This window comes from Thermobia domestica, chromosome 6, assembly GCF_964235325.1.
Source record: "Thermobia domestica chromosome 6, izTheDome1.hap1.1, whole genome shotgun sequence".
NCBI lineage: Eukaryota > Metazoa > Arthropoda > Insecta > Zygentoma > Lepismatidae > Thermobia > Thermobia domestica.
This window is the reverse complement of record NC_137459.1, coordinates 17,821,711-17,844,617: the sequence shown is the minus strand read 5'-3', so window position 1 is coordinate 17,844,617 and position 22,907 is coordinate 17,821,711. Positions and strand designations below refer to the sequence as shown.

Here is a 22,907-nt window from a genome sequence, read left to right as displayed (position 1 = left end):
TTTTTTTTTAAATTTTGATCCCCTCTGGACTCCCTTGTGTTAACGCACATATCTCAAAATCAACTGGGAAATACTAAGGAGTGTACTAAATGTGTGTATAAAATTTCAAGCTATCTTGAATAGTAAGGGCGGGGAAAATATTTAACAATGAGCTAAGAACATCCCCACAATGCTCTAGATAACCTGCATGTAATATAAACATTTCCTCAGACATCTCTATTTATCCTGGGGTCGTGATTTGTACATTATTCTCTTCAGAATAAATAATAATAAAAAAAATTCAATCGTACCATTCAAATCTCTCCATCGTGTATCTGGGGCGGAAAAATCACGAAAAAATTGATTTTCTGTTAAAAATATCCTTTTTTACCCCTCTGGACCAACCCCCTGTTTTAAGGTAGAGATCTAAAACACTGAAAAATACTAAGGGGTGCATTGAATAAATGTGCAAAATTTCAATCTTGTAGGTGCAAAAGTAAGCCCGCGAAAAATAATATCCCCCAAATACTCCAGATTCCCGTATAAAACAGGATCTAAGGTAACAGTTTCCTGAGACATCCCTGTACAGTACATATATATACAGGGTAGACAATTTATCTGGAACATCTGTGATAATGGGGAAACCAGAAAAAGGAGAAAAGCGAAACTTTGCATGAAGCAACTATAAGGAGGGAGACATCGTTTTATGTATTAAAGACTACCACTCAGTGAACAATGTTGCCATCCCAGTATAAAGATATATTTTTTCAAATGGCACTACGTCAGATTATTACATATTTCAATTCAACATATTAAACGAAAACTTAAAATGCCACATTTATTATTCAGTATTGCAAACTAAGAATGTTATAATATCACAAACATCCAAAGTTTGTAAGCCTCTATCGTACATACAGCACAACGGACATCGGAAGTACCTTAGCTTTGGATACTTTGGTCATAGAATGACTCGTTTTGAATGAAAAGCAACGAAGTTACAAGGACTTGATATTTTTTTTTTTTTTTTTTTTTTTTTTTTTTTTTTGAAAGGCTTTATTTCGAAAACATGCTTAGATAAGTATCATATCTAATTACTTGTGTGGTTTGCAATTGGCAAACATATCATTTTACTGTTTACAGCACTTTGATATCATAAACCGTTCCCGAGATATGATAAACATTGCTGAAGTTTGCAACACTGTTTAAATCACATAATTACAGGGACTTGTAATTACTCGTAGTAAAAGTTATTTCCTGCAATGTTATAAAAGAGAGAGAAAACAACAATGAGTTTAAATATTGTCCAGAAATACGCCATTTTCAGCAGTGTTACGAACTTTATCAATTGGTCACGGATGTTCCAGATATATTGTCCACCCTGTATATATACATATTTAATATATTGGGTGTTCTAAAAAAAAAAAAGTGGCGCCCACGGACCACAGAGCAGTATTCTATAAATCAAAATAAAGCAAAAAATATATTTGTATACCTTTCGAGTGCCCGTCTGGAGACACGAATCGCACTAAGTGCCAACGTCGCAAATCGTCGAAAGAACCGTAAATTAGCTCTACCAATCTATCAGATAGTTATAACGGGTCTTTTCAGATAGCAGCTAAATTCGATATTGGTTGACACTAGCATTACTTATTAGTGTAGCAATCGATTCAACTGCTTGTTGTATTCGCCGAGTAATGCTAATGGTGCCAAGTTAATCTGCGACGTTGCCACATTGTGAAATTTTGATTCCCCATAGCGGCTGAAGGAGGCCCCGGAGAGCATACTATCATGTAGCATTTTTGCTTTATTTTGGCCTATAGAATAGTGCTCTGTGGTCCGTGGTCGCCTTTTTTAGAATACCCGATATAACCGAAACCAGCAAAAAAGTCCTGTGGAACTTTGGTCAGTGAGGGATAATTTCAGCGATATAAGATGCCGAAAGCGTTGGGAAAGTGAACTATAGAGGGCTGTAATTCAAAAATATCGCAATGTAGAGAGTGTGGTTCAGAACATGACACTCGAAGTCATACTTGCTCGATTGAAAAGTGTGGTTCAGAACATGACACTCGAAGTCATACTTGCTCGATTGAAAAATGTATGTTTCAAACATCTGCAAGATCTGTGCGATGTATTCCCCAAAGGAACTTAGTGACTCCCCATAACCTGGCAAGTAATCCATATATATACAGGGGTAGACAAAAAAATCTAAAAACACATCATACAGGACACGTAAGTTTGGCTCTCCACTGAACAACACGTGTTGTGGTTGCCGTTTTTTTTTTTAATGTGTCATGTGGACCTTCCTCTTCCGTCAGCAGTAACCAGTTCACCCGTGAGTGTCGTGGTGTGAAAGTGGTGCGGTCAAATGGGCGACCTGACAGACTTCCAAAGAGGCACGATCATTGGTGCCCGTCTGGTTGGAGCTTCAGTGGCAACAGTGGCGAACATTGTGGGGGTATCGAAAGGCACTGTGTCCAACGTCACAAGGGCAAAGGACATCTGCAAAGCACAACAGTGGTCGAAAGACAATCCTGTCAGATAGGGACCGGAGGGAATTAAAACGGATTGTATCAGTTAAAAGGAAGACCATTGCAATGAAAATTACGCCTGAACTCAATTCCGGCCTACATAACCCAGTTTCATCGAAAACAGTGCGACGGGAACTTCATAAAATGAAACTTCATGGCAGGGCCGCTATCGCCAAACCCGTGGTCACAGCAGTAAATGCTAAGAGGCGTATCCAGTGGTGCAGGACCACAAAGCGTGGACTCATGAGCAGTGGAAACACGTAATGTGGTCCGATGAATCGACTTTCACCTTGTTTCCAACAACCGGTCGTTTTTACGTATGGAGAACACCGTCGCAGGCCTATGATGCAGACTGTCTACTCCCAACTGTCAAGCATGGGGGTGATTCTGCTACATTATGGGCAGTGATATCGTGGTTTTCTGCAGGTCCCATCATAGCCCTGCATGGAATGATGAATGCTAGGCGTATGAGGCCATTTTGGGAGACCAGGTTCTACCCATGGCCCAAATATTATTCCTGATGGTGATGGCATCTACCAAGATGATTTGGTACCCTGTCACGCTGCAAAAACTGTGAAGTCATGGTTTGAGGAGCATGACCAGGAGCTATCACACCTCCCCTGGGTCCCACAATCACCAGATCTGAACATCATTGAGCCATTGTGGTTTGAGTTAGAAAGGCGTGTTCGGTGTCATTAACCTCCACCAGCATCCCTTAAAGAACTGGAGCGTGTTTTGTAGGAACAATGGTACAAAATTCCGCACACCACGATTCAGGAGCTGTATACGTCCATTCCACGTGGGATCCAAGCTGTTTTGCACATCATACTAGGTATGATTTTCACACTTTTGCAAACGTTTAAGATTTTTTTGTCTCACCCCTTAGATAGATAGATTTAAAATCGGGTGACTGGTAACTCGATGCATTCCTTACAAGTGTACCACAATTATCAGGATATACTATGAGTCATTGCTGCGTGCGTTGCGGGATTTTGTGTTATCCCAGAGCGTGACATGCTGAAAAAAGGTGTCCGCCTTCGGGAAAACAACGCACCCGTTCACTGCTCGAATGCTGACCAGACAGATACACGACTCTAGGCATGAAATTCGCCGTAGTTCGCGTTTTCTCTTGACCGCACACCATCTTCATTCCAGCTCTTTCAACCATGGAGTCATTTCCTAGGGGCAAGCACTTCTGCGATGTTGCCACGCTGCTTTCTGAGGCGCAGTAATGGATTTTGGACCACTACACCTTACTTCACGTTCGGACCTATAACACAGCAACGGTGCAGAGTTACAAGCTGTACATTACGACATGACCTACATGGGTATGCAGGGTTACACACGTAAAATTTCATCGCTCTACGATATGTGGAAGTGGGTCAGAGTAAAATTTTCTCTCGCACCTGTCGTTAGAAAGCAAATTTGAAGCAAATCACATATGTGTAAACTAATCAGTAACTATTGATTTGCGACCCCCGGTTCATATAAGTGAAAATATTCAGACTTACTTGTAGAATATCCCTTTGCTAGGTATGAATTGAATTACCCTGTGTATATATAATATCTAAAATATGGTGTAATAAATATAACTACCCTTTCTTCCAGGAACATAGCCTATGTGCCCACCCTATTATTGAAGTGTATACAAAGAAAGAAATTACACTTATCACTCCTCTGTCGCGCCAAATGGATTATTACCCTCCTGAAATATATGACCTTTTTTTCCCACCAAATTTGAAACTAGAATGGTGTTCAGCCACCGCAAGTAGTGGCCAGAATGAATTGGAACCCGAGGATAGTAATGAGCGTAAGTATGAGCAATTATAATTTGACTAAATGTTAGGAATTACATGTTGCAGTACTGTCTTTTAAAGATATGCTTTTTTTTAAATGTATTATTTAGATTCTTACGTTATGATTCATTTTATATGTGAGTGATAGTATTGAAATAAAAACCCTGCCTGGGTAAGTAATTTGTTTTTGCGCTTGTCATGTAATCATTTTTTTATTATTATTGTTTTACTTTATTTTCTATATTACAGGCTTGGGTGTTACCTTCTGAAATTTTTCTTTACTAGCAGCTAGTTCTAGGGGGAGGACTATTTAATGATTTATTGTTCCATCTTAGTTTTCAAATGTTTCAAACAAATCGGGCAGCTGGTTGACGTTAGCCAGTTTTTACGATATAAGGGAGGAGAGCAAGCGATGGAAGAATTTTCCACCAGTCATCTTAAAAGAAAAGTGGATTCGGTACAGGAAGGGATAGAATCTTTAGTGAATGTCCTTTTCTTCCTACGGAGTTTTCATTTGCACGAGAGATACGGTGGTTCAGTGGTAGAGCGCTCACTTCTGGTCCGTAGGATCCCTGGTTTGATCCCCGATCAAGTAAGTTTGTGGTGGACAACATCGTGTCCGTGGATTTTTTGGAGTGGTTCTTCCGTTTCCTCCCATATTCTCATTCCACCAACTATTCCATCATCATTCACTTCCCTTAATCATCGTCTCCCTTAGCCTAAATGGCATAATCATGGGACCTTAAACTAGAAATTTCGTTGTAAAAATTGAAAACGTAATTGGGATTTTTTAAAGTCTTTGTTCGACAGAAAGAAGTAAAAGTATAAGTAGAAATGGAAAGAAAAGTACTCCTAAGGTGTGTATCGAAACTGTACAGACGGTATCTAAATGGTAGCTCAGATTGTTAGTATGCTGTACTGTGGAAAATTAATCGTCAAGCATCTCGCATAAGACACTAGACTTTGCGGTGCACGACAATTGTCGGACACTTGTCGTACAAATAACTACAGATTATCGGTAAATTGTATGATGCAATTTTTCTGTATTCTCTAAATTCCCGATTTTTCTCTCGGTCCATTGTTGAAAATTCACTCACAAACTCTGGTCAACTTCGTATTATAATAACCAAGCTTCCTGATTAGGTAGATGTCGTTCTTACTATTTAAAAATTTGTTATGACTCACATTTCAATCACATCAAATGACGTAAACCTGGATCGTGAATACAATTAACAAAATACAGTGAAGTTAATACGATTGTCGCGCGTCAACGTTTTGAGACAAAAAAAAAAAAAAAAAAAAAAAAGAAAAGAAAAAGTGTCACATATCTGTGGTGAAGTTAATACACAGAATATGTAAGTTATGGTAGTACGATAGGCTATTATGATATACTTATTTAATTCACGTTGTTCTAGATATAAATGTGAAGCAACTTAACTCTAGAAACAGAAATACAGCAAAGAATTTTGGAAGTTATCATCACAGCAGTCGCCTGGTGTGATGGGAGAAATTTCATCCACGATGAACCACACTGCGTTCGAACCTGGGATTCCTTGATTGTTAAAAGAGAAGCTTAACCGTTAATATAAATAGCAGTGTAAGTTGTGATCTGTATAATACACGTGTACAGATTTAACTAATGCAAAACTACTAATTTTTATTATTATTATTATTAATAATAATAATAATACTAATATTCGCTCAGCCGCATAGCTCTCGGCCGGTGCCTTGAGCATTCAAAACCGGCGACGTATCATCATTGCGAATGTTTCTTTTTTTTTTATTCTTCATATCTTTTATTTCTTAGTAAATGAAAAGAGAGAGGGGAAAAAGGGAAAGGAATAGAAGGTTACGGACAATCACTCAACCAAGGGATTGCCAAACAAACAAAAAAAAAGAAGAAAAAAAAGAAAACCAAATAAACGAAAAACAAAAACAACTAAAACTTAACGATGTCTTGACTCTAGTTTTAGGGTGTTACTATGTAGTATGTTGTATTGTGTGTGTTTTGTATTTTGTTATTCTGTGTGTGTTTATATGGTTTTACTTATTGGTCATCTTCTTTTCTTCTTTCTTCGTTTTCCACACTGTATGACTATTAGGTTTCTCTCCATTTTTCTGTCCTGTCTGTCTTTCTATTTGTTGTTTCACCTTATTTACTTAATTGCTTCATTCACTTGGTTATTCACCTCTATTTACTAACCCTAACACTTATTTATTAACACTGTCACTTATTCACTAGCACTAGCACTTCTTCATGTTTCTCTCCTATATATTATTTCTGTTCCATATTTCATTTCATCCACTTGGTTTTTATCTATATAATTTGAATCCCTAACACTCCACTTACCCTATGCACCATTAATTTCCTGTAATCTTACTAGGGTTTGTTCCTTGAGTGTTCTATATGGTGCTCCTGATGGTTTGGGTCCGGGGCCCACTCGCAGCACTTAATGTGGACCCCGGTCCGTTCTATCCCATTCCATCATCGCCAGCCCTTCATACGCCCGATACTGGAACAATCTTTCTACCAAGGACCCCTGCGTATTAGTGTATACACTTCTCTCATAATGCAGAGTCACTTTTGTACCATCTAATTATTTCAAATTGTTGTTTTACTACTAATGTTTTCTCTTATATATTGTACTCTTTCTTTTTCTTGCCGTACACCGCATTACTATAACTATTTCCTACATAATTCCTTCCCTTCAGTCAATAGAATATAATCTTTTATTTTCAGCTGGGGGATTCCGAGCGAGAAGACTAACGCAATATAATTTTGATCCAGACAGTGAGAATATAAGGTATCCCCCACAGGCCAGATTCGTGCCTCCACGTAAGTTTATTGTTATTTATTTATTTATTTATTTGGATATTTATTCTTAATATAAAATTTTTAATCGTTGAGGTAATAAATGTGTACGTATAAAATTGAATATTTGTTCCACGTACAAAGTTACACCATTGAACTTTTTGAAATAAATTTATGGACATAGTTAAGTACCTACTTCAAGTCGTACCGTAGGCTATTTACAGTTTGTTTATGCACATCGTGAGGATAATTCAAATATACCTTCCCAATATATTTTCTTAAATCGTATCTTTTCCATACGGAGAACTGGCTTTCTGCTACATTATTACATAAAAATGGCGTAAGTGTTTGAAATGATTTTTTAAATGTAGTGAGTACCTACCTCCAACTGGATTTTTGTCATGTCACTTTGACTAAAATCCGTATCCTAAAAGGGGCGAACGTGTTTCCAAATTTAAGCCAGAAATAATAGTATCTCAGCAGCTCCACAAGTCAGGGAAATGAAACACTGTATGTATGTAAACTCCACACCTTTATATTATAAGTATCCATATACCGACATGTACTGCAAGCCACGTGTTTTCACTACAAACACGTGTTTTTAAAATTATAAACAAACAATAGCAGACGACAAGAAGGAAATTACTCTTACACCTCCAGGAAAAGACGAAGAGGATTTGGGGAACTACGAAGAAAACCGACAGCCTCCAAGAAGATTGCTATAAAAGAGAACAACGGAACCAAAAAGTTATCAGTGCCAGTACTGATCGCTCAACTACCAAAATCTTCTCCTGAGGTCGCCATGGCTTACGAAGGCTTCCTTTAATACCTACTCCCGAGGCTGCTATGAGCTACGGAGCTATCCTGTAATACCTAATCACGGAGCTGCTATGAGCTACGGACTACAAGCGATCCCGTCTGAGGCTGCTGTGGGCTAAGACGGCAATATTAAAAAAAGAAAAAAATATGCCCTGACTAACACCTACAATAAACTACTAACTCACTCACTCACTATATGGCCTATGGAACCCAGGGGTTCAATGCCGCGTTCACAAAAGCTCTCAACTGACTTCTATCCTTAGTCAGTTGGATCCAGTTTCTACTTTGTATTCTTATCTCTGCGAGATCCATCTTAATATTGTCCTCCCATCTGCGCCTAGGTCTTCCTAATGATTGTTTTCCGATTGGTCGTCCAGTCAAGACTTTAAAAGCGTTTCTACTTTCTTCCAATCTAGCTACATGACCTGCCCACCTAAGACTCCTAGATTGATGACCCTAACAATGTTTGGTAAACCGTATAAATTATGTAGTTCCTTGTTATGAAGTTTCCGCCATTGCCCATTCTCGTTGCTCTTGGGTCCAAATATTCTTCTCAGGACCCTGTTCTCAAATACTTTCAGTCTATGTTCTTCTCTTAGAGTAAGCGAGTATGTTTCGCAACCATATAGAACAATAGGCATGATTATAGTTTTGTATATTTTAAGCTTCAAATTCCTCGACAGAATTCGCGACAAGAGATTTTGAACCGAATAGTAACACGAATTCCCTGCTTTTAGTCGACATTTAATTTAAACTGCTTCAGATAGAAACTTGAAATGAACGGTACATAAGACTTGTGATGTACCAACTAAAGAGGGAGTTTCGGAAATTCGACGTAAAGAGGGGAGAATAGCGGTAGCAATTATTATACGTTCATATCTCGGAATCTCTTAAGGTTACAGACATGAAATTCGATATTTGGATTTTTCATATAAAATCATTAAAGATGTGTGTAACCCCTTCCACTACGATTTATTTTCTGAATTCTGATAATTGAAATATATGTTATAAAAGGATATTATAGATGATTTATCATTATATAACTTTCAAAACATCAATATAGTAACCGTACGTGATGTTACAATAGTTTAAATTTTATGACTAGTGTAGCTCGTCATTGTGCGATTTGGCATCAGGAGGCCATGACAAGCTAGACTTGTCATTTCAGTGCAAGGGGTTAACCAGGGTGTCTATCGGTCACGCAATCAGAAAACGTTAATGAAAGTCTAGAAAAGTCACGAAATTTAGCTTTTAGGTCACTTTTTTAATCTGTTTAAGTAGAAACTGGTAAATTTTGTTCTGTAGAATTTCAAAATTCAGCGTTAAAAATGTCTATGGTCGGCTTTAGATGCTACCAAATCGCAAGCAAAGCACGCTTCTATCGCATGCATGAAAATTCTGCGTAATTCGCACCCAAATTTGCTCTTGAGATTGTCCTTCAGCTGGCATCGTCTGAGCAGTAACGATGAAAGTCGCATCGCCAAAAGCATCTACGCATCTAATCAGTTCATTCAACTGTGAGAAGACACCAAGTTTTTATCAGTCCAGGGAACAGCCTTTGAAAGTAGAGATAAGATAAAGATAAGTGCTAAAGAATATAGATACTGTTATTAGTTTTTGAATGTTACGAAATGTTATGGTTTGGTAAAGATAAGATCACGAAAAAGTCAGAAAATTTCATCGTAGAATTTTAGTAGACACCCTGTTAACTTTCTTTTTTATTCTTTGACCTAAAATGGAAGAAAAAAAAAGAGTTTGAAGATTCACTACGATATCCATATGATATGTTCGAATTTCTTCCGAGACTTAGAGTTCACATGAAATCTGTATGAAAAGTGCAGAAAGAAGAACGCAAAATATGCCTGGAGTGACACATGATGTATATTCGTTAGTTAAAAGTAATTTAAAATTTATTCCAGCGATTTCGAAAATTTCCTCGTAAGAGAAGAAGAGGGACCATTTTCTGTAATACTAGCTGAAATTCGTGTTCTTTACACTGGGAGAGTAGGTTTATGAACAGTATATAGCATAGGATATGCATTTCAATGAAAATGTATTGGCAAAAATGCATAATGTCACCCGTTCTTACCTCCGCCCCTTCTCATCCTCCGTGCAGATGGGGCTGTACTGAAACTTAAACGGTATCAGGAGTGTCACTGTTCATCTCAGCGACTCCGAAAACTGTGGACTTTATTGATTTCAAATAAAGAAAGTTTGATTAATAAGTATTTATATTAAGAAAATGAGCTTATACTGTATTTTAAGAAATGAAGAACGCTGAACGGCTGTGGGGACGGTGGAGGCCATTGAAAAGAATGTATGTTTTCTAAATATGTAGGGAACGATAGTGTTCGTGGGTGAGGGAAAATTTACTTTGTCATGGAAATCCGGGAAAATCAATATCGGGGCTTCAATGTGAATCTAGGAGAGGCTTTTACCTAGTTTTCTGGCACATCTTCCGTGCAGGTATGAGGTCTTTTGTCGGTAACAGCTGGGCGGGTCTAAACCAAATGTGATGAACAAGGAGCCTGTTGTCTACGGAATAGAAGTAGATATATTTGGTGGGCGGGATCTGCCAGAGACAAGCTCGGCTCAGCTCGTTATTTTTTGGTAACTTTATTATACTTTATTTTTTGGTAACCATTGGCCAGATCTGGATCAAATTTAATAGTCAGTCATCGTCTAAGGAATAAAAGTCGTTATATTTGGTGGCCGAGCTCGGTCAAGGAGAGGCTCGGCTTGCATGTGGTATTTTATTTCTCGGTATCTTCCGACCGAATCTGAACGAAATTTAGTTTACAATTGGCCCATTGTCTAAGGAATAAAGCTCACTTTATTTAGTGGCCGGCTTGGTCAGGGACAGGCTCGACCTATTTGTGTGTGGTACTTTATTTCTCCATAACTACTGGCCAGATCTGAAGGAAGTTTAATTAACAAATATCCTATCGCCTGGGGGATAAAGAAAGCTGAATTTGGTGGCCAGGCTCGGTGAGGTACAGGCTCGACACAACAACAAAGGCTGTGTTCTACAACTTTGCACGCCGGGAGCATCTGAACTTGGTTCACTTCGGCTTATTGCTTTTTTTATTCTCTTCATATTATTAATTTTTTGTTCCCGTAGAGTTCGTGTATGATTTTGTTCTTTCATTGAAATAATAATGAAGTCTGTCTTCCACCTTTAGTACCCAACTCGAAGGCAGATTCTCTGATACTGCGCACGAGAAACTATGAGACAAAAATCGCCGAAAACGAAAGCTGATCAACTAACGTGCAAAGTCGCGTCGAAAACACGTTGCATGTTTCACACTAATGACGACAACCAACTTATGCAGAATGTTCCTCAAGTTTAGTCCGAACCATTCAGTTGCAATTAGTAAAAGCTATAGAAATGGTTGATGCTAGTATAATTCACTTCTGGGAAATTATCACTGTAATGAGCTATCAATTGGGAAGTTCAAAATGCGTTCAGCGAGCTGTTTTACAAGTTACCACCAAAATGAGTTCTGCTGGTGTCAATCATATCTACCGTATCTTTTCAATTGAATGGTTCAAACATCCTGCATAAATGCGTGGTGGTTATTGATATGTGACGTGCAGTGTGTTTTATAGGCGACTTTCAGCAGTATTTTGTCGGTCATTTTTCTACCACAAAGCTCAAGGTTTGCCGTGTGTGGTGTCAGGGAAACCTCCTCCTTAGTGCGAAAGGTACAAGAAGGTACTTCATTAATGGAAATACACATGACTTCCTGTGTGAAAAGTGGACTCGCCACATTTACGTATGTTTGGTAATTTACGCGATATTGTTGAAAATCCATGTTACCGCCCTAAATTTTCAACGTCTGTAATTTAAGCGATACAGATTTTTTAGGTTTCGTGTCACTGCTTCAAGTCTTTACAGATAGTTTTATAATAGTATATATATTTGTCTGTGCCCATATACAATAATTAATCAATCCCGTCGTTGCTGTATACTTGTATTTGTATTTTAACCTGGGAACTGACTGCTGTACTGTATTTGCTCGCGTTTAGTATTTAGGTTGATTTAAGTGTGTTATATACTATTCACACCTATCCTCTTAGTCCTTGTAAGAATTATTATTATAGAATGTATCAGAACTGCTGATACATTTATAGCCGTTTCATTAAAAACTGCATTAATATATTGCAAATGTTTAGGGAAAGTCCTGTTTTTATTTTCAGTGTCAGGCTTCGAAACTGCGGACAGATATTTAGTTGAGCGTTCCTCAGTTTGTTCTAGATCAGGTGAAATGAAATGATTGTAAATGTGTGTTGGAAAGTTCGTCCCATTTAGTAGAACAGAATGAAGGGAGAGAAAAAACTGATGTAACCTAAGTTGTTTATCGTGATGGGGACAAATAGGCTTGATGCTGACATCCCCATTAAACTTCAATCAAGTTTATTATGAGACAGTTATTGTAACTTTTCTTCTTCTTTCAGGTCTCCGTCGACTTCTGTGGCCAATGGCTCAAATGATGCCAATGGATGCGATGGGTTCCCTCAGGTTCAATGCGAGGCCCACCTATGATGGGAGTCCCTCTCCAAGAACAAAATAAATTATGTTAGTTGTGTGATGTAATGTGAGTTTTTCTCATTTTTATTGATGTCTGATTCCACTCGGGAATCCAAGAGGCTGTGTTCGAACATATCCGATGGAATGTCGAATGTCAAATTAGTAATCGAGCAGGTATGTGATGTTTCTGTTGGTATTAGCAACACATGCTTCAGTTTTTATTTCTTAATTTAGGTATACTTTTAATTATTATATAGATATTTTTTTGTAACTATTCTGTTTCTAAAAATTATTTATTCAAATTCAGTTCTATTGTTTAGATTGAAAACGATTGCTACTGTCATGATTAATTGTCATTGACTAAAGGTATGTACTTTAAGCATTTCATAGAAAATTTGCATTAATATGTATTTGAATATTGCCATATTGATTTACTATCTGTACCTTCATAAGGCTGTTATGATTACATAAACAGTTTTTACTTTTCCTACTGTCTTGAGGAATTTGTGTTTTTTGTCCGATGTGTTGCTGTAAAAATCTGAGTAAGGATATTGTAAGAAAGCAAGAAGGTTCTTGCTGCGAGAGAAAGGTGTTCCATCACCCTATTTGTGATACATATACTTATTGGAATTGTGGTAAAATTTCTGCCACGCTCCCCAGTTACATGAATCTTCGTTTACATATGTATATATATAGGTAAAAGTTACGATATGTATTTGAGTTGTTGTGTTCATAAGATTTGCCTTAAGGAAGTTGAGCATATTAAAAATATGAAGATAGGCGAGAAGTACTGAGAAACAAATAGTTCAGATACAATATGGAGTAATTGAATAAAAGGTTTATTTTGAAGACATTTTCCTGTGAGTGCTGCAGGGTACGTTTAGGCCTAATACATTAAGAGACCTCAGTTGTTTATATTCTTTTATAAAGCAATGTTACCTGTGCTCAAGTGAGAAAATAATTAAATTGTATTGTTCCTGAAAACTTCTGCTACAGTACAAATATGTGTATTCCTTATGTTTGTTTCGTCTTCCAGAGAAGAACTGTTCTAATGTTTGTGTAAAACTTTTGTTTGTTGCCTATGTTTTCCTTTTGTAAAGAATAAATTTTCTTTATTTACTTTTTTTTAAAAAAAGAAAAAAGTACTATGATTTTATTGAATTTATATGTGTAAGCACACGTTCCATTTGTTAGAGTTTAAAATGGTTAAGTTCACTACGTATGGTGTCTGTAGGTTCTCAAAGAAAAAGTAAATCCAGAAGTGAAAATACTCTGCTACAATTAACAATACATATACTTGAGTATTGTATTTAGTTATTTTCCTGAAGACGTTGAAAATACCATAGTCAGTCATAAGTTCGTTAGTTGTTGAACTCCTCTTGTTGTGTGTTACGTGGAAGCACCGAGCGTAACCATGTATTACTGAGATATGAACTGTATGTCAGTCATGAAGTAGACTGCATCTGTTTCCACATCAATCAAACTTAGGGAGTCAAACATGGAGGTCGATCAATTGGCTATTTGCATACTGCTAAGTCATTATTGCGAGAAAAGGGTGAAACACGAAAGCTGCAGAGTAAATCTCTGGTGTGGAAGAAGAGATTACTGAATATTCGGACAGGCCAAACGTTCATAACTCAATTCACTTCAGGAGAGACACGAGTGTTGAAGGCAAACCTTGGGCCTGGAGACAAGTTGCTGTAAACAGGGACCTGCTGGATCAGAAGACCGAAAGACTAATCGCAGTCTATAGAATCCTCGTGACGACAGATTGGTGTCGGATCAGGTGATGAGAGATCTTATTGGGATATTCTGCCGGTGGTCGTTACTGGTCACGACCAAATCAAAAGGCATTGCAGACTGTCCCAAGAAATAGGTTGAAAAAACGTGATGTGTTTAAATTGGAATAATAATGGTTCAATATTCTGAAAAGTTCCTTCCAGACGGCCATGCTGTGGACGGAAACCTTTACGCAGAACAATTACAGCGTTTGCACACGCGGCCGGCAAAATCGGTGCCAACCCCGGCAGTGTCGGTGCCGGCGCTGCTTTGCACACACATCCCGGAAATGCTGGTACCGAGAAGTAGTTTGAGTTTGATCGTGAAGGAGAGAACATGAATCAACAATAAACAAACGATATCTCCTTGCCGCGAAGAAAGAGGAAACAAAGCAGCACTAGAAAGATTTGGATCCATCCATTGTTGACAGTACATGTGGAAGGTTCGTTTTATACATTATATGAAAAACTGCGGAAATATGATTCGATTTTTTTTTTTTTTTTTTTTTTTTTCAAATTACGTACTATGATCTTGCAGGAGCCAAGAAAAACCATCCACACAAAAGGAAAACGCTTAGAAGAAACCTGATCACTATCAATGATTGATAGAAGCAGTCTTGCAAACAATTATTTTTCTATATTTTCCCCTCGGGAAAAGCTAAACAGAAGAGCGAAGATGCAAAGTTATTTGCTCTTTGTATGTGTGGTTATGTACGCACGAGGTATGTGGCCTTCTTTTGGTTTCTTTCTCTTTTTTTTCACCTTTGTTGCCATAATTTTAACATCTCTTTAAATTTCTCAAAATTGAAACAGGCTGAGATCAGGGTATTTAAAATAATAATAATAGGTTCTGAAAAGGCAGCTTTGCGGTTGCCTATTCACTCAGTCCACAATCGTACTATGGAACAAATGCCAGACTAGACACAGAGTATATGAATATTTATTATGATCTATAGGGTAAAGCAGCACGCAACCAGAAGACTGGAAATTTTCTTGTTCTGTTTGTGCTTTTTCAGTTCTTTCTGTAGGTGTGTTTTAGTTTTTATTTAGAACCTTTGTTATGCTTGGGAATGCCTACTTCTTCGATTATGATGAAGATTTAAACCCTTGTTTTCTTATTATGAAGATTATTCATACCCTACATACTGGATTGCATAATTAACAGGATAAACACTGGGTAACTATCCTAGATTCATAATTTCTTCATATCTCCATTTTTTCATTTCCGCCATGTTGATTTTTTAAATTATGACTTCATATATGCTAAGACATATTCTCTATCAAAACTAATCCAACGATCCCTTTGTTTAAATCGTTTAAGTGAGTTTCGGTTGTAGAAGATAACAATATACATATGTGAAACTCACTTTCCGCGTTGCCATAGTTGGGTAATTAAAACAAGATCCGAATTTCCCTTGCTGAGAATTTATGTACATAGCAAGCCGCTATATTTGTAGTATCTCACAGCCATTTTGATTATTTCATTCTTCATATATTGAAATGATGTGAAAAAAGGAAAACAACAGAAAAAAAACTGAAGTAAACAAAAAATCCAAATACAGGAAAAGAAACAAAAATACACAACGCCTTGCCACTCACTCACTGTAGCTAGATTGAAGACACCTATCAGCAAGCCGGGCCCGGCATTACCGACTGCGTGTGCATCCACGCATAAGAAAACATTGCTGCGACAAAACCGGAGGCGACACAGACCTTGGCGGCTAGGCCGACTGCATTTACCGGTCCCGGGAGTTCCATCGGCTTTTTTGCCGGGTCGGAAAGCGTGTGCAAGCTACCATTTGATTACATTGCCGCAGATTCCATTGTCGGAACCGGAATTGCCGGGGGCGTGTGCAAACGCTCTTACACTGGGTCCATAATGCTATGCGACTGATATACACAACTTTGATCAACGGGAAGAGGGATCTGCTTCAGGTGAATAATATACCGTGGTCACTGGTAGTTACTCGGGAATTCCAAGGATTCGAATTGTTATAGACACTACAGACCTCGTCCCCTTAACTAATAATGTTTCACTTCTACGCGAGTTTTTGGCCTCCAGATCTGTCGAATGGTATCGCCGTAGGATTGTAGCTTTTGAGGAAAGTTAGCATAGGACCGTCCAGTTTAATAGACTTTTAGAATAAGTGAGTGAGTGAGAGAGATTTGAGTTCTAGTGCCAGTTTTAACAGTGAGGCTATATGACGCGTGGACCTACATCGTAATGTATGATCCGAATCACATGAGCTCCCGCCGAAAATCGAACCCGGGTCTTCACGCCAAAAGCGCGTATGATTTTTAGGATAAGTCTTCAGGCTATTTACATAGTACGTGTGTTTCACATTAAAAATCGAACAAACTTATGACACACGCTGGTAAATTGAAAAATCCATAAATAAAATGAACCATAAATTGATACTATATGGTTAGCATATGCGACTTCAGCGCGGGAGACCCTTTTACTCTTTCTGCTGGGAGGTCGTGTGGTTCGGGTCCAGGTAAGCTGTAGGTCCACATCTCATATAGCCTCGCTGCTGAAAAGACACTAAACTCAAATCAAATTAAATAATAAAAGAAATGCTATTTGAGTACTTTCTTACCGCGTAAGAAGCCTGTTTAACGGCAGAAAATTCTTAATGTCTTAGATCAGGATATACACTAAGTTGTTTCAAAATATACTCCTCTTTCTACCTTGAATCTTATAAGGTTAGTCAATTCACTTGTAGAAGTGTCCCTATAAAAGTTGCGGTTTTAGACATACAACTTTGCTGTGTGCGTGATCACGGGAAGTTTTATGGAAGAACTCTATAAGATACACACACACACACACACACATTATATATATATATATATATATATATATATATATATATATATATATATATATATAATTATTTGGCGTCCCGAGAATGAGCTTCATCACTGCTCTATTGAAAACGCTTAGTTTGAAAGTCTATCGTAGCTTCACAGTATGAAACGAAACGAAACTCGCTTGCTTGCTTGCTTATGAAATTATCACTAGTAAAAACCGAAACATCGAGGCAACCAAAACGACTTCCACTATTACCAGAAGATAAGTATTATTTTTACAATATTGACAATAAATGTACAAGAAATTCATTTGCAAATCGAAAATGAAATTAAATGACGTCTTTCAATTTTACGCCCTCTTTAGGTACAGGGGCACGATAATAAGGCAATGAATGATGATGGAAGAATTGATGGGATGGAATGGGAGTACCCCAAGAAAGCTCACGGACACGATGTTGTCCACCACAAACGTACTTGGCTGGGGATCAAAACAGGGACATCACGCAGCAGAGGTAAGCGCTTTTATCATTGAGTCACTTTTGGCCCCATTTGCAAATCGAATAAAAAAAAAAAAAAAAAGCTCAAACATTGAATGCATTAAGGCCGTGTCTAACGTTTTTATCTGAGATCATCAATCCCTATATAATAATATGGTGATCTTCTTTCCAAAGTATTATGAAAACTACTTGTTTTATGCGGTTCAAAATTTCTCCAAGTGTTAACCTACCCCAATACTACATGTTAACTTTTCTATTTTTAAACTAGCTCTTATAGTTCATTAATATTACTTTTTACAAGTAAATGAGACAACGCTGGAAACATAAATATTTACACAAATTCAGGCATTGGAGAATCAGCAGGGTTTCTTTCCTGCTCGTGGAGGTGCAGATAGAAGCTCTCCTGATCCATTCACACCATTGTTCCTCACTGATCTTTAAAAAAAGTTGGTGGGAGAGGGAAACAAATTACGAAATGAGATAAGATCGTTCATCTAATAATGTGGAAAATGTTACGTTAGTTGACAAGCTGATCATATGGTTCGGAAGAAGAAAGGGTTGCGGAAGGCAACACTGACTGCTGTCAGAAATGAGACAACCTTATCTACCTACATATCTTGTATTTTATAAGAAGCCTTGTCAATCAGAGTGCACTTTCCCTATTTTCATTTTTCAACCATTTCTGATAGTAAATCTTGATTGTTGCGCAACGGAAACAGATTTTCACAGTTCATGTTCACCATATAACTTAATTAAATAGAGGTGCAGAACATGAATAGGGTGCAACGTCTTTTTTTTTTTTTTAATTTACGGATAAAACCTGTTAACTCAAACGAACTTACTTACGTAGGCGGATAACGTATAACTCATGTGACAGATAAACATTGAAAAGTTTGCTCCATCACCATGATATATTGTTCTATATGAACAATACAATTAACAACCTGTTGAGTAAATTTAAGCACTAATAATTATAACAAATATGTTTTGATCAGTGACTATTTAGGGGGCTATCGGGCTCAAGGCCCCCGAAATAACTTCATTATTATTTTTTCGCATTATACATACAACCCAAATGCTTCTTACTGGTTATCAAGCTCCCGCCCAAAACAAGATCCTGTATACGCCACTGGTTTTGATACTTTATAGAAAGTTGAAACCTGAATTATCATAGAAATAAGAAAACGTAAGATGGTAGTAACTGTAGCCGTATTGTCGAACGAACTCCCAAAGGGTTGGTCTCTTGAATAAAAGTATCATAGATAATTGTTAATTTGCATTTAAAACTAACATCTCTACAAAGTGCCTTGGTATTTTATACTGGAAAATATTTCACTGTGGCGTAAGAAAAACAAAAACTGGATATTGTACCTTTTTAAATTAGAGACGAGACAAGAAACAACAATTATTGTCTAGTTTTTGAAACGAGAAATTTCTCGAATCTCGTGGGCAAGACTAATTCACACAAGTCTTGGATTTCAAACACTGTTCTAGTGTTAGTATACATGATTCATATGTTTTTTTTTTTTTTAAAAAAAACCTACAAATTGATAAAATGATAGTACGAAAGCAATGAAGAGCATTTATGTACGTTCAAAATATGCAAGTCTACAGAATTTACTCCAATCAGTGTTGAATTCAGACATTTTCACCCGGGGGGGGGAATGTGAACTCCTCGGAGGGGAGAGCTCCTCCGTGGCTAAGCGGTTAGCGTACGCGCCTGTGGCGTGCGAGACCCGGGTTCGATTCCCGGAGGGAGCTCATGTGGTTCGGATTCCACGTTAATCAGTAGGTCCACGTCTCGTATAGCCTCGCTGCTGAAAGGGACGTTAAACTAAAATCAACTCAACTCCTCGGAGGGGAGGGTTGTTTTTCTGTATTTTCGCAAGAAAGCAGTATATTTAACAATTCCATTGACATGCACATCTTACCTAATATTGAGGCTAATTGCTGATAAATATTCAATGTGAGATTATAATTAAAAAAAAAAACAATCGTTTAATTTTATGTAAAACATTAAATAAAGACTCGCAAAAATATTTTAGACCAAACTTTAACTGCTATTTACAGTAGCTATTTTTGTTATTATTTCCTATATTCAGTAGTTACTGTTTGTTACTAATGTAGAAGTTTTTAAAAACATTTAAATTAACTCAAATATTTTTTGTCCTAAACAAACATACAAGGTCGTATCCAAAAGTAGTAGGACTCAGTTTTTTTTTTTTTAACTTATTGAACATTTTGGTACATCGAAAATCGGCCCCTTGGGCATTCACACATTTCTGGTAGCGAGCCTTCCAGGTCACGAAGGCCTGGAAGTCGTCCTCTGGGATGCCGTTCATCGCCCTCGTCGTCGCCGCTTGGACCGCTTCCACCGAGTCGAAACGATGCCTCTTGATACGGGGGAACAGGAAGAAGTCCGGCGGTGCCACATCTGCGCTGTAGGGAGGTGAGGCAACGTGGAAACGCCGAATTTGGTCAGGAGATCCCTCACAATCCACACGCCGTGGCACGGAGCGTTGTCATGGTGGAAGTTCCATTTCCCCACCAGGTCTGGTCGCACGCGTGTGATCCGATTTCGCAGCCGTGTGAGCACTTCCACTTAAAATCTTGCATTTATACTCTGTCCAGGAGGTACAAACTCCTTATGGACAATGCCACAACGGTCAAAAAATGCAATCAACATCCTGTGCCACTCAAATATAGAGGAACGGCTCATGGTATCCTCCTTGTGGGCCTGCGTAAGCATGTCCTTGGTTTCAGTCGCTAAGTTTCCCAGTTTGACGCAAAACTTGATGGCGTACCGCTGCTCCAAATTTCGCTCCATCGCAACTGACTACTCTAGGAGTCACAACAGGAGGTCACTAACACAGTGGTCCACACTCAACTAACGCACGCAGGCGACTGCCGCCGGTCGACACCTGTTCCCAAGGCTCCCCTCCATAACATATGGCCTTGCAGCCCCCTACATTGCTCCGCGTCCGCGGGAAAAAATCAGTCGTCCTACTTCTGGATACGACCCTGTACATAGGAATATCTTAACAAAAAGTTATCATTCTTTCTCGCACTTCTGATTCTAAATCAAGCATATTAGCCTTGGTTTCTTCACTGTATACACATTAATAGTTTAGTTTACGAAGTCTTCAGTAGGATTAGTGCCGTGTCGTGGAAAATCAGTGCTTGGGGCGAGAGTAAACGACAGCACCCACGTACATATGAGTGAGGTCGACAGACCAGCCGCGAAAAGTGAAAATATTTTAAAAAGTAAACCCTGCTGTTCCTTGATTTTGAGCACTTTTTATTACTTTTTTCCTTTTATTTTATACTAGCAGCGTTCACCCCGCTTCGCTGCGGTCACCCCGGAACGCAATAAACTTTGTTACTTAGATAATTTTTACTTTTTCGCTTTCAAGTGATATGATAAAAACCATAGAAGATTGCAGTAAATGTTAACATTATATCGCCTGTCATTTATGTTAACCCGCCCCGCTTCGCTGCGGTCACCCCGGAACGCAATAAACTTTGTTACTTAGATAATTTTTACTTTTTCGCTTTCAAGTGATATGATAAAAACCATAGTAGATTGCAGTAAATGTTAACATTATATCGCCTGTCATTTATGTTAACCCGCCGAGTGACACGGTCATGCGGGTTGCATATAAATACGTTTATTTTTACCTATGATGAACTAACAAAGGATTTGTACGTTATGGACACTTGAATGGTCAATTATCTCAAGACACTGGTAATTAAAAATTAAAGTGATATGATAAAAACCATCTAGGGTCCAAATCCTAATAACCCCCCAAAAATGAAAGAAATTGGTTCAGCCGTATTAGCGTGATGAGGGAACAAAGGATTTGTACGTTCTCTTTTATATATATAGATATGTGCAAATGCCCACATGTGCACATGCGTTTCATTCCTCTCTTTTTTTCTTTTCTTTTCCCTCCCGAATTTTGGCCCCTTACTTCGGCGCTCAGGGCCGTCGCCCCGCTTGTCCCTCTCGCATGGCACGGCACTGAGCAGGGTCTTCTTCACCTTCAATAGCAATCTTTCACTTATATACTACTATTGATAAATTCTGTATAAATCTCTAACCCAGGAGGGATAACTGTTCTTCCCTGATCCCTCTAAATGACGCCCTCTGAATCTCACCCGTTAACTGACTTATTTTTAGTTAAAGAAAGGCATGTTTACTTTAACAATCGTAAAACACATTTACGTCTGTTACTTCCGATGCGAGAAATGGGATTTAGGCGCTCTATTTCAAATAATGCAAGGACTGTACATTTTCAAGAACTGAAGTCTACTGACATCAGAGATCATATGGAATGATCGAAAGATCTTCCCTATCTTTCCTTTCCTATCTCAGTCTGTGCTAGTGCTACCTACTAATATATAATATAGGGCGAGAGTATAGTACCTACTAAAATACAAACATTTCTTCAACAGTTGACAATTTCACATTCTGCCAAACTCGGTCATAGCGTTAAGAAATACAGGTTTTATTCACTACTTGGTATTCTACCTTAGATGTTACATGTTTAATATTTGTATAGAATAGGTCTGCGTCATTTATATATATATTGAGAGATCGGATTTCGTCTGCACGTGCACGGAAAGAAAAGCAATTAATTGGGTGAAGTAATTTCTACATTTTGTGACTGAAATTTTGAGATTTCCCCCGGGCTACCCCCTGAATTCATCCCTGACTCCAGTAATAAGTATGGCTTAAATGTTGTTATATTACCCTATTTGTGGACCAATCGTGAGGCGAAACGGCTATGATAACTTCCAGATTAAATTAAGAAAAAGTAGGGCATATTTTTTTTAACGTAAATTAACGAAATGGAACAACGAAATTTCGAGACAGAAGCCAAAGAGGTCTTCGAGGCGAGACGAGACCTACTAAATTTAGGAGACGAGAAAACCTTACTTCTCGTCTCATCTCATGGGTAACACTCTCTGAGTAAAGTGGATATAATTCTTGCTTGTAGTGTAGGGACTACCTGACAGATGTTGGTGCATTTTTTTTGCATGAATAATCGATTTTATGGCATATCAATCTGGAAGCATATAATCAATCTGTACGCTATTATTGGGGAATTAGCCAAGAATGAAACACTACAGAATGCATTAGGTTGTTATTCGGAAATGAAATGAAATTGAGTTTTACGTCCGGCGCTTATGCCGGTTAAGCTAAAGGAGACGGTGATGATGAAAATGAATGAAATGGTGGAATGAAGAAAGTGTGAGGAAACAGGTGAACCCCGAGAAAACCCACGCACGTGGTGTTTGTCCACCACAAAGCCCACTTGCCGGAGCTTGGATCGAACCGGGGACCCTACACACC

The 22,907-nt window shown here is 38.2% G+C and overlaps 1 protein-coding gene across 1 annotated transcript in view; it reads left to right on the top strand.

Moving 5' to 3' along the window:
* LOC145687859 (testis-expressed protein 264 homolog) overlaps window positions 1-13,692 on the top strand; it is a 30,535-nt gene extending 16,843 nt beyond the window's left edge. The window contains exons 3-5 of the mRNA XM_081761350.1: window positions 4,116-4,317; window positions 7,044-7,139; window positions 12,393-13,692. Of these exons, the coding sequence (XP_081617476.1) occupies window positions 4,116-4,317; window positions 7,044-7,139; window positions 12,393-12,508 (414 nt within the window). The 3' untranslated portion in view covers window positions 12,509-13,692. The remainder of the gene's footprint in view (window positions 1-4,115; window positions 4,318-7,043; window positions 7,140-12,392) is intronic.
* Window positions 13,693-22,907: the final 9,215 nt, after the last annotated feature.